The sequence below is a fragment of the Bidens hawaiensis genome, unplaced genomic scaffold, assembly GCF_021521415.1.
Source record: "Bidens hawaiensis isolate Kalapana, Puna unplaced genomic scaffold, B.hawaiensis_p1.1 tig00017053_1, whole genome shotgun sequence".
In the NCBI taxonomy this organism is placed as follows: Eukaryota; Viridiplantae; Streptophyta; class Magnoliopsida; order Asterales; family Asteraceae; genus Bidens; species Bidens hawaiensis.
In genome coordinates, this window is record NW_027492583.1 from 43971 (window position 1) to 55475 (window position 11505).

At 32.6% G+C, this 11505-nt stretch overlaps 2 protein-coding genes across 2 annotated transcripts; one reads left to right on the plus strand and one right to left on the minus strand.

Annotated features, from left to right (window-relative positions):
* Positions 1–1352: 1352 nt before the first annotated feature.
* Positions 1353–3600, plus strand: LOC143552943 (germin-like protein subfamily 2 member 4). The gene is made up of 2 exons (XM_077043041.1): positions 1353–1553; positions 2916–3600. The coding sequence occupies exons 1-2, from the start codon at positions 1442–1444 to the stop codon at positions 3452–3454; spliced, it is 651 nt and encodes a 216-aa protein (XP_076899156.1). The 5' UTR covers positions 1353–1441; the 3' UTR covers positions 3455–3600.
* A 2863-nt stretch (positions 3601–6463) lies between these two features.
* Positions 6464–10920, minus strand: LOC143552944 (uncharacterized). The gene is made up of 6 exons (XM_077043042.1): positions 10698–10920; positions 9867–9940; positions 9537–9686; positions 8524–8809; positions 7687–7920; positions 6464–6956 (listed from the first exon to the last, which is right to left on the minus strand). Exons 1-6 carry the CDS (start codon positions 10842–10844, stop codon positions 6639–6641), a joined length of 1209 nt encoding a protein of 402 aa, XP_076899157.1. The 5' UTR covers positions 10845–10920; the 3' UTR covers positions 6464–6638.
* Between the last annotated feature and the right edge of the window lie 585 nt (positions 10921–11505).

The window sequence follows — 11505 nt, forward strand, 5'->3', positions numbered from 1 at the left end:
TTTTATTTATATAAATAAATAACTTTTATATAATAAAATAAATGTGCATTATCATCATAAATACTATTATATAAAATGGGAAAAGATCCAATACAATAATACCTTAACGTATAATAGGTACGCGAGTCAATGTTTTCACGAAATCGATCCATAAAAACACATCCAAACATCTCTGAATCGTCCATATATCCAATTAATCATTGGTACACCGAAAAACAGTTTTGGATGGTTAATCGGTCATTTTTTTACTTTTTTTCAAGAAACCCGTTTTTTAGCGTTTTTGAGTATTTTAGGTTTTTGGCTGAGCGTTTTAGGGTTTGGTTGAGCGTTTTTTGAGCGTTTAGTACTTTTGCCTTTGAACGTCTCGCATACCTATCGTACGTTAAGGCATTAGCGTACAATATCTCTACCCTATATAAAATTAAGAATATAGATATGTAGAAAACATTTGTTTATATGAATAAAACTAAGTGACAAATAAGACAAGTTCTAATTAGTAGCTTTACAAGAAGACGAGTTCGAGCATGAAAATTCATATTCTGTTTTTATTCACAACAAAGTAATGTTTTTATAAGTTTTTTGATTTTTTCTTTAATTACATGTTTAACAGAAACTTGAAATATAATATACTACAAATAATAATAACCAAATAATATACTACACTATTTATATATAAATATTATAATTACACAACGGTGTTATTTTATTATTACAATTTTCATATTTCATCATTTTAAAAAAAGAAAAAAAAAACAATGATAAGCATAAAGACAAAATGATAAGTAGAAAGACACAATTACAAGCAAAAAAACACAATAACATAATTTTTGTTTTAATTTTTATAAAACAAAGTCATACTCGTGTTAAAAATAAAAAACGTTTGTTATTATGATGAACTTTTTTAAAATGTAATATGATGAGAAAATTGACATTTATGTTGAATGTGAAAAGAAAAAAATGAGTTATTTCCTTTATGTCTTTTCCATTTTGTTCCCTATTGGCTTATAACAGTCCGTTTAACTTATGACGTTTTTTTTATTTTTGTGGCGTTTTATAAGGTAATGATTTAACTTTTTCTTCTTTTTATTCTCTCCGTGTAATAGACGTGGAAAAGAAAATTCATTAGATTTATTTTTCCAAATTTTGAAACTATATTTTTTTTGGTTTTGAATTTTGATCAGAAATTAAAAAAGAATAATCTGAAAATAACTGCTCTCCCCAAGTGGGCCATTGACTTGTCTTAAAGCATAAATTAATGAAGGCCACATAATCAAGTCTTAAAACATTTAAAAACATCGAAACTGACCAGCTACCGATCTGGAATTTGCTTAAAAGTCTTCCCCTTCTAGACTTGTACCAGTTTAAATACCACTTAACCCACCAATCTATTTTCTCATCAGATCCTCTCTTTCTCCAATAATAATAATCATATTTGCTATATATGGCTGCTTATGGGTTTATAATTGGCATGATGATGGCCATCTTCTTGGCTTCCTTTGTGTCTGCTGATCCTGATTTACTTCAAGATGTTTGTGTAGCAGACCTTGCATCAGGTACAGACTTATAATATCTTTGTTCTTTACTTTAATTCGTGTGCCATATGATTCTGAACAAAACCTGTTTCGATTCTTGAAATAAAGTTTACATTTTTGTTTTGTTTTTTTTTCAGTTTTGGATATTTTCATATTGTTGGGTCAAATAGTGCATGCTAAGGGATAGGAATGATAATAGTTGAATAAGTCAAGTCAATATCTTAAAAAATGATCAACAGTTTATAATTTTCCACAAGTTTCGGCCTGTATGGTTCTTTTGGAGTTTTCCACAAGTTTGGGCATTCAATTTTAATTTTTTTTAACAAATTCATGGTTTTGGATTTATATTTCTAATTTGTTTAAATAATAGTCTTTCTTGTATATAACCGTAATATATGACCCATTTAGCTTTTTAAAAACTCGATAACAAATCATTTACTGACCTTGCCTAGATAAATGAGTAACGGGGTTTGTTTTTGAATGACAAGTTACTAAATCTGAAATGTCTTAGTAGGTAAGTTGCATTCGGTTTCATTTTCGTTTTAGGTCGTCAAAGACACACTTGATGCATGTACATGTGATACATGTTAGATTTCAAACAGTTAATCTAATCCAAGAAAAAAACAAAGATCCCGGCTAAAGGAATCTCTCTCAAAAGGGGTTTTTACTAAACTTGTATACTTCCCCTGTCATATTATTCATTTGACCTGTAAGTAGGTGTATAGCCTTAGCGATTTATTGTATTTAGGCGTTTAGCTTTAAGGCCATGAGTGGTGAGACATTATATGGGTGGATAAAGTCTCTACACCATCCGGAGGCAATATGGACCGTTATTAGGGCATGGGTGGTTTTAAAACAAATCTCCTCATATATCTGTATATTGAAGCGATATGATTGGTTAGGCATTATCTATTACACTTGTTTTTAACTAAAGGAGATGATGATGATTTGGCAGAAAATACCCCTTATAAATATTAAACATTACTCATAACAGGAGTCCTTGTATACTTGGTGTGTCCTTCTATAACTCCATAATCAGTCCATAGGAGAGCTTGATTAATAAATACCAGTTGTTTAGGCCCCTGCTTAAAATAAGGTTTCATGGTAGAGGACGTGGTGGATTCTTTTATTATAAAAATAATATTTCTATTGAACTTTACTTAATCTATTCGAGCATTTTCTTTTGGCCATGGCTTTTTAGCCAAATATGTAATATTATATACTTAAAGTAATAAAGTATATTGTATGGTCTGTCTAATAATAAAAGTTGTTGGATGATACATATGTACTCATTCTCTAATAATTGATCATATCTATTATATATTATGTTTGGTGATTTAATAACACAAATAAATAATTTAATAACAATTGTACAAAAAACAGGAGTAAAGTTGAATGGATTCGCCTGCAAAAACAACATATCCGCTGATGATTTCTTCTTCACGGGGTTAGCCAACCCGGCGCTCACAAACAACACCTTCGGTGCAACCGTTACACCAGCCTCAGTCCAACAAATCCTAGGGCTAAACACCTTGGGGGTATCCATGGCTCGCATTGATTATGCACCAGGTGGCATCAACCCACCACACACCCACCCACGAGCCACTGAGATAGTTTTCGTGCTCGAAGGTGAATTGGATGTTGGTTTCATCACCACAGATAATAAACTCTTCTCCAAGACCATCAAAAAAGGCGAGATCTTCACATTCCCCAGAGGCTTAATTCACTTCCAGATAAACAATGGCAAAGTTCCTGCTGCCGCTCTAGCCGCCTTCAACAGCCAGTTGCCAGGCACCCAACGGGTGGCAAACGCTTTGTTTGCTTCATCTCCAACGGTGGAAGACATTGTGTTGACAAAAGCATTCCAAGTTGGAACCAAAGAGATTGAGAAAATTAAGGCCAAATTTGCGCCAAAGAAGTAAAATCACATGTACACTACTATCCATTTATGAGATTCTAAGTTTTTATTTGTTTTATTGTTTTTGAATAAATGGTTTATGACATCAAGATCTTATTTTCATGTTGTAACCCAATTAAGAGGTGTAGAAAATTTGTTTTCGGGTCCATATATGTACAATCTTATATATTTTTTTCGGCCTTCTTCATCCTTGTCTTGTTTCTTAGTTAAAGATGATGAATATATGAATATTAAACTAATAATAGGTCAATCAAAATTCTAAACCTAGAATACGTAAATTTAAATAATATTAAAACAAAGAAAAAAACAAGTTTTGCTGTAGTACAACAGTTTAATCACATTTATATAATGCATTGCAATTTTTGTTTGCTGAATACAATGCTTTTGGTCTGATTTAATATATTTTTCTTAAAATTGTGGGATGAACTATGATTTTGAATAAAGGGAACCAAACCGATGAGGTTAACTCGGTAGGTTGGTTGATTTGATGGTGTACACATGGTATCAGTCCTTACCTTTGGATTTCACTCTCCCCCATGTACTTTATATACTCTTTATTGGGTAAACTAGGTTTTTAATATCTACATGCTTTTATTTGAATGGGAGTTTAGGCAAAGGTTATTATCTTTAAATAAATGGCAAAAAAGTTGATTGAAAATTTGCCACAATCAAAATCTAATGAGCAAATCAAGCTAAAAGCTTACCGATGTTTTATGTCGTGTTCTCGAGTCTGATTTAACTAAATAAGAACATAAGAAAATCCTAACCTAGAAGAGAAAGAGGCTTTAATTTCTTTTCCTTTGTTTCAACTCAAAAACACATTAAATCTTTAATTTCTTTTATTGAAAATACAATATTTTGTAATCTTTTTTAATTAGTTTGAAGTTTGATTGCATTCTTTTTTAGTTCCTCTCCGTATTCCTTAATAGCAAGTAGTTCACCAACCATTTACTAATTGCAATTCCTTTACTTAGTTTGAACTCTAGAGTACAAATTTGCTCCAAAGACTAATTAGAGTTTTCACACCATCGAATGAAAGACGTGTTTCTTTTTCACTTTAATATTAACAAAAATCACCCGATATTATTTAAGTGACCCATTTAGTATTTCACCCACCTAACAACTTTGGACAACTCAATGGCCCGGCTCTGAGAAAGCAAAAAAAAAAAATTAGACCAAAGGCGAACTTTTTTTTATGCTTCAAGTAAAAAAAGTTTTTTGTTAGGTTTAAACAATTTAATATTTATACGGGTTTACTTGGTTATAATTTGGGTTGTGCAAAAAACTGTTGTTAAAAAATAGGATTAAACATGTGTCAAATGAGATTAGAACCCACGACCTTTTGGCTGAGAGTAATACCATTTGCCACTAGACCAAATTATTGGTTATGTAATTGAGTTTAAACATTAAATATGCACATTGTATTTAATAAAAAAACAATAATTTAAAAAAAATTAAAAAAATTCGGGCCTATCGGGTGTCGGGCCTATGGCGGTCGACCACCTTGCCATGGCCCAAGGCCGGCCGTGAACTCATCCAAGTTCTAAGTTTCAGTCTTACTCTCATGAATAAAGCAAATAAACGTAACTTACAAGTACTTTTCAAAATTATCGAAATGACCATTGATGAAAGAAAACTTTAATTAGTCTGTATAAACAAACAATAATTGCAATTAGTACATGGTTGGTGAACTACTTGGACGTTAGTTAACTTCGGAATCACTTTTTTTCTTTTTTCAACGGTATCAAACTTTACTAACTACTACATTTTATTGTGATAGTGCCACTACTAATTTGTGTAAATTGTTTATCATGATGAGATATATAATAGTTATAATGTTACACATCACCTTATAACTATTATTCTATTTGTGTCATGTGAGATGCAATCATATTTATCTCTACTAGTTAGAGAATTTCTTCATGGAATTTTTAGTTTAAAATATGAAAATTTGATTTTACTAGTCCAAACTATTAATCATTGGTCAATATTAATCCATATTAACAATTTAATTAGTGTCAATAACAATCCCATAACTTTCAATTTTGCTACCAATAGCAATCCTATACTTAAAATCGTTAACTATGTTTATTTCGGAGAACGTGGCGTGTGATGTGACAATTGGCAACAACCTAGATTTTGTTTTAAATTTTATTTACCGTTAATTTTTATAATGAGAATACAAGGGTTGTATATAAAAGTATGGTGAGTCAAGGTTAAAACCCAAGACCTATAGGTTAAAAGTTACATCAGCACTTGGGGGTTGGGGGGGGGGGGGGGTGTCAAGGAAGTTTTCTTTGAGGGTTTCCTCTCGGGAAGGTCAGGGTTCAAGTCCTAAAAGAGGAAAATTTTTCCGGTACTCTTACAGGATTAAGAGTGTTGGTCGTTTAAAATAAAAGTAGTTGTGTTGTCGTTTGTTGTTGCAGTCTTATTAAAATGTAATCGGTTGCTTAAATCAGTACTAGAAGCTAAAATGGCTTCTATTGTTCGCTCCACTCTTGATAAAATCATGAAAAAACTATAAACAATCGTTTCTGTTTTGTGGAGTTTTCCCATGAAACCTTTGTTTTTTTAAAGATTGAAAAATCATCCTTTGTTTCCGCATAGAGTAATCTGATGAAGATTAAAGTCTTGGTAGCTTATTTGTTGCTCCAATGTCATTGTCATAGACTTATAGTTGTACCCACCATACTAGTCATCTTGGCTTAAATTTCAATTTTCTTTGAATTAAACTTTAAAATTTCAAGTAGGAATTCATGAATACTAATTCACCTAAACGACGAACTAATTAGAAGTTCGAATCAAGGGACTTTCTTTAAATCAATCGAAATCAGCATTTAATATATATACAAGCTGAATAATCCTCAAAAACAAATTGACTTTGTATAACTAGATTCAACTTAAATTGTAAACTTACTCCTAGATATTCTTTACTTTAAAAGCCAAGTTTTTACCAAATAGACAATTCAAAAATCTATAGATCCAACAGCTGAAACTAATAAGGTAAAAAAATATATTTATATATATTTGACTTAGTTCTGGTGTTATAAAACTCTAAAATCCACACGTATCGCGTATAGCCAAGCACCAAGTCCAGTCACTACATGTACAAATCCTAAAAACTACATTAGAGGAAAACAAAGATAACAAATCAATCAAGTGGAGTGGGTTGATACTCATATTCTTATTCACTTCTTCACATCTGAGTCCATGTCAATGAGTGTGAAGTCATATGGTGCAGAAGCTGAATTTGAGGCATCTGATAACAATGATGAGTTCATTGCCTCAGGTTTTGTGGGTTGTGGGACCGAGTTGGGGCTTTGGGGTGTTGTGGGTGAGTGTGTGCCATCTACCTTGTTTGATGCAAACGCATGCTTGTTTTTTCTAGCGTTTTCCATCTCGGATCCAATCGGGACAAAGGTTTTTGTCCTGTATTTTCTTGCGCCTTCATCGCCCGTATCATTACTATGATTGTAGAGTACATAATCATGGTAGGCCGGCGCAAACTGCAAAAAGAAAATTACGTTTTTCTATAATCATAAACTAGCAAACTTCAAATTTTATATTTACCCATTCAGTATTATAAATTTTTGACAGGTAAATATAATATTATATAATTCTAAATTTTCTGAAGATATATGGAATTATCACAAACAATTTTGTTATTATTATTTCAAAACTAATCTAGCTTTTTGAATAAGATGAAATTAGGAGGTTTTGAAGCAAATAAAAAAGTACACTTTTGGGAAAGTTTAATCGGTTCAACTGTCTCTTTTAAACTAATTTCTTTGATTCTAAGCCTTTGACACATCGACCCATTAACAAGTATACCCACTTAAAATACTACAAATGCCATATTTTACCCATTTCGTTAAATACTAATATGACCATCATACCTTTCTCTTTATCCTTACACTCCAAAGTCTTGTACCCTAACACAAGTTTCTAAAGGAAGGATATACATGTCATAAATTTTAAAATAGGTAATATAATTAAGTTAAGTAAATATGAGATTATATCAAGTTTTGAATTGATATGAAACTATCGGCTTATCGCAAAATACTTTTGCTTTTTCAATAATAATCTAGCTTTTAAAATAAGATGAAACTAGGAGGTTTTAAGCAAATTAAAAATACACTTTGGGAAACATTTGACCAGTTCAACTACCGTTAAACTAATTTCTCTCATAAGTCACATGTAATTTAAATTAAAATAAATAAAAAGCATTTAGCTAACCTGGTGAACGGTGTCATGATAGAAGTCGTTCAACATCAACGCATGTGCAAGGCTAGCCCCGAAGCCACGAGAAGCACCAATGTTGGCACCCGCATACTCTTTGTATGGAAATGCATAAAGATGGCCCACAGCTGCAATAAGCATCTCCACGCAAATTATAAAGTTTTGAAACTCAGCAGCGTCCTCTGCGTTTTTTATATGTCCAGATTTTGCAGCAAGAAAAACCAAAACACCCTAAAAAAACAACTAATCGACGTTAAATAAATGAAATCAAAATGGACTTATTTCCGATGTAAATAAAAAGGGCAAACCAGTGCCCAGGCTAGTCCTGCAAACAAACCAAACATTCAGTGAACCGTTCAACGTCATTATGTTCGTTTAACTAATAAACAAGTGAACATGAACACATGTCTCGTTCGCTCATTTATGCTCGTAAATGTTAGTTTGTTTACTCTCATTTATGTACGCTGCTTTAAGTTTGTTCATTTACGTTGGTGTATATACTCATTTAAAATATATAGGCCCGTTACAATTTAGTTTTGTTTTATAAAATTAAAATATCACCTCTTACAATTTAGTCTAGTTTTATTAAATTTTTAGGCTCAGCATATTGATCTTTATATTTACTTTAAATTGGTGTTCGCTCGGTTATGTTCGTTCATCTATGCTCAACTATGTTGGTTTACATTCGTGAACCGAACGTCATTTATACTATAAACAAACACACCAAAACACACTTATTTCTTTAACGAACGAGCATGAACAAAAAAACACGTCTGTTATGTTCGATCATTTGTCGGTTAAAGTTACACGAACGAGCATGCCCCTGTCTAGTACCTGCCAATATGTCAAAAAGACGACACTCTTGATGATGATGAATTTTGGAACGGGATTATAAGGCTTTAGCAGGTCCCGACACGCAACATAAAACAACGCCAACACGTATAGCGCCATAGAGTATGAAACCGTGTATATTATTGTGATGTATAAATATGACTGATTTGCACTGAAATTTCCACCTTCATATTTTCCCTTTGCATAAAGTATGAATGTAACCGCCACCAAAATAGGCTTAAGAATCACAAACTGCAAGCATCCTTGCTTGCATCTCCGTATAAAACGCCTAATGTTAAAAGTTTCACAAAACATACATAGTGTTATGCAAATAAATATTAAATAAAAACACAAACAAGAATAAAGAGTTTTGGACTTAGATATAGAACTACACCTGTAAACTAACTGAACGTTCAGTGAAACGTTTGTCGGAAAGTTCATTTATGTCTTTTCATTTAATAAACAAGCGAACATGACCAAAACTAGTTATTCATTTAGTTAAGCAAACGAACATGAACACATGTCTCGTTCGTTCATTTACGCCTGTTTATAATCATTCGTTTACATTCAGTTATGTTCGTTAGATTATGCTTGTTTAAGAACATTTGTTTACGTTCTTTCATATATTCCTTCAAACTTTTTAGGCCCATGGAAATTTAGTCTAGTTTTATGAATTAAAAATGTCACCCATTACAATTTAGCATAGTTTTATTAATTTTTTAGGCCCAGCGGATTGCTGATCACTTTTTACTTTTAATTGGTGTTCGCTCAGTTATGTTCATTCATCTATATTCAGTTATGTCCGTCCGTCCGTCTTTGTTCGTTTACGTCGTGAACAATTCGATTATACCATTTACAAACAAACACGAACACACTCATTTTCTTAATGAACAGACACGAACAAGAAAGCTCCATTCGTTTAATTGTCCGTGTTCGATCATTTGTTCAGTTAAAGTTAAACGAGAGAACATGAACGTGGCACGTTAGGTTCCGTTACAGGCCTAAGTAGAACTGACCCGTCTAATGGAATTGGAGGGAAGCAACAAGTCATCAAACACCAGTTGGGCTTTAAAACGCGTCCAGTAAGACTTAAAACGACAGCACCGGGCCCGCCTACCCATTCGAGGCACAAGGACAGAAAATTATATATTACCCATGCTTCATATCTGAAATATAATATAAAACTTTCAAAAATTAAACAACTTTTATCATATGAAACTAAGAATTTTCTTGTTACTCAAATTACTACTCAATTATTTAAGAAGAGTATTATGAGCAATGCATATGATTTGTGTACAAAACTACAAATGTAGACGCGTATGTATAACTAAAGTATCATTACTCACATTTCTCGAAAGGAGTCAAAATAGATTGAGCTCTCGTTGAATACAAGTGACAAGAAAGATGTCAATGCATAGACCTGTCAAAGAAGAGAGAAACTCAGTGTATGTGCAAGAAAACCATACATATGTTTCATGACACGTTCACAAAGACACCGTAAAACTGTAGCATTGTTGACAATAATAATATTAACAAGAATAACTATGATAATACTAGAAGTTGTGATTACAATCCTGGCTGAACAGCTCTATTAGCACAGCAAATTATGAAATTGGTATCTCACATGCACATATCAACACATATTTTCATAATAGTAACAATCATAATGATAATGATTCACTGGTTGATAATAATGATAATAACAACACATCAGCATAGAGTTAGAAGCGAGATTGCTGATGCAGAACAGTAAACTCAGAAGGAACATCAGCTTCAAAATTATCTTTCTGTTGCAGTATAAGTTTCTGTCTAAATAAACAAAGTCACTCTCATAAAGTCATAGAATGAATATATAAAACAAATTGTGGGAAGCTTTAATTAACGCAGAAAATCTGAAGTCATTAATAACGTCGTTACATGAATTCTAAAAACATTTACTTTTTTTTTTTTATTTTCATATGGAAATGTATTTAGCATGTAATTGGATACGTCATAGCAAATGTATAAAGAATCACAAGGACTGAATTAAACAATGATTAACTGAGTTGCAAACATAGTAGATTACTATTTAACAAAAGCAAATATTATCAACAACAGATAAAGCCTTATGTTATAAAAAGCAAGACTGCAAAGAGAAGTAAGTACAAATGAAATGAATAATAATAAAGGATACTTACAGGAACCATGAAAATAATTCTGACAATGAACCTTTGGTAGGTAGGTTCAGTGTAATTGAGAAGATGCCTGTAAATATGAAGAATGGCCAAGGCAATTGCGGCAATAGTGCAAGGCAAGGCGATTATTATGAAGTACAACGGGCCCATTTTCTTTTCTTTCCCCTGAAATGATAAATTCTAGGGTTTGTGTATAATCAATTTGAAAGCAATTGAAATGAATAAACCCTATCGTAGGTGAGATGAATATGATTGAGGGAGGAAAGTGAGTAAATGATTATATATCAATCAATCAATCAAATGTAAACCAAATCGATTACGGCAGCGGCCGGTGGTGGTGATGCGCTGGATCCGCAATAATAATAATAATAATTACAAGAGGAGGAACTGCATCGATGTTGGTTTGGTTTGGTTTCTACAACTCTCACAATCTCTTTCTTTCCTTTCTTTTTTTCTTTAAACTTCTACATTTCTTGTTTCACTCTCTTATTTTGTTTTTCTCTTTCTTTTTTTCACTCTCTTTTATTTTGTTTTTCTCTTCTACATTTTAATCCTTATTTATGAGATTGGGATTTCAAATCATGTGCTGCAGGTATGGTTATGGATTTTATTATTCGTATTCCTTTTATTAGGGCGGACGGGGCGGTGCGTGGTGGCCTCCCCATCACGCGTGATGGCATATTCAACACCGCCACCGCCCCCCTTGTCACGCTAAAAAATATGTTTGCGTGATGGCTGTCACGCGTGAAGGGGGGTGTTTTTCAAGAAGAAATGTAGCCGTTGGTGGGGATGTAGCAGTTGGAGGAGTGGG

Coding starts and splice junctions, on each gene's coding strand:
- LOC143552943 (XM_077043041.1), top strand. CDS start 1,442: ATGGCTGCTTATGGGTTTATAATTGGCATGATGATGGCCATCTTCTTG. Junction 1,554..2,915: donor TGTAGCAGACCTTGCATCAG/GTACAGACTTAT, acceptor TACAAAAAACAG/GAGTAAAGTTGAATGGATTC.
- LOC143552944 (XM_077043042.1), bottom strand. CDS start 10,844: ATGGGCCCGTTGTACTTCATAATAATCGCCTTGCCTTGCACTATTGCC. Junction 8,810..9,536: donor CCTCCAATTCCATTAGACGG/GTCAGTTCTACT, acceptor TTTTAACATTAG/GCGTTTTATACGGAGATGCA. Junction 7,921..8,523: donor TCTTTTTGACATATTGGCAG/GTACTAGACAGG, acceptor TTGTTTTTTTAG/GGTGTTTTGGTTTTTCTTGC.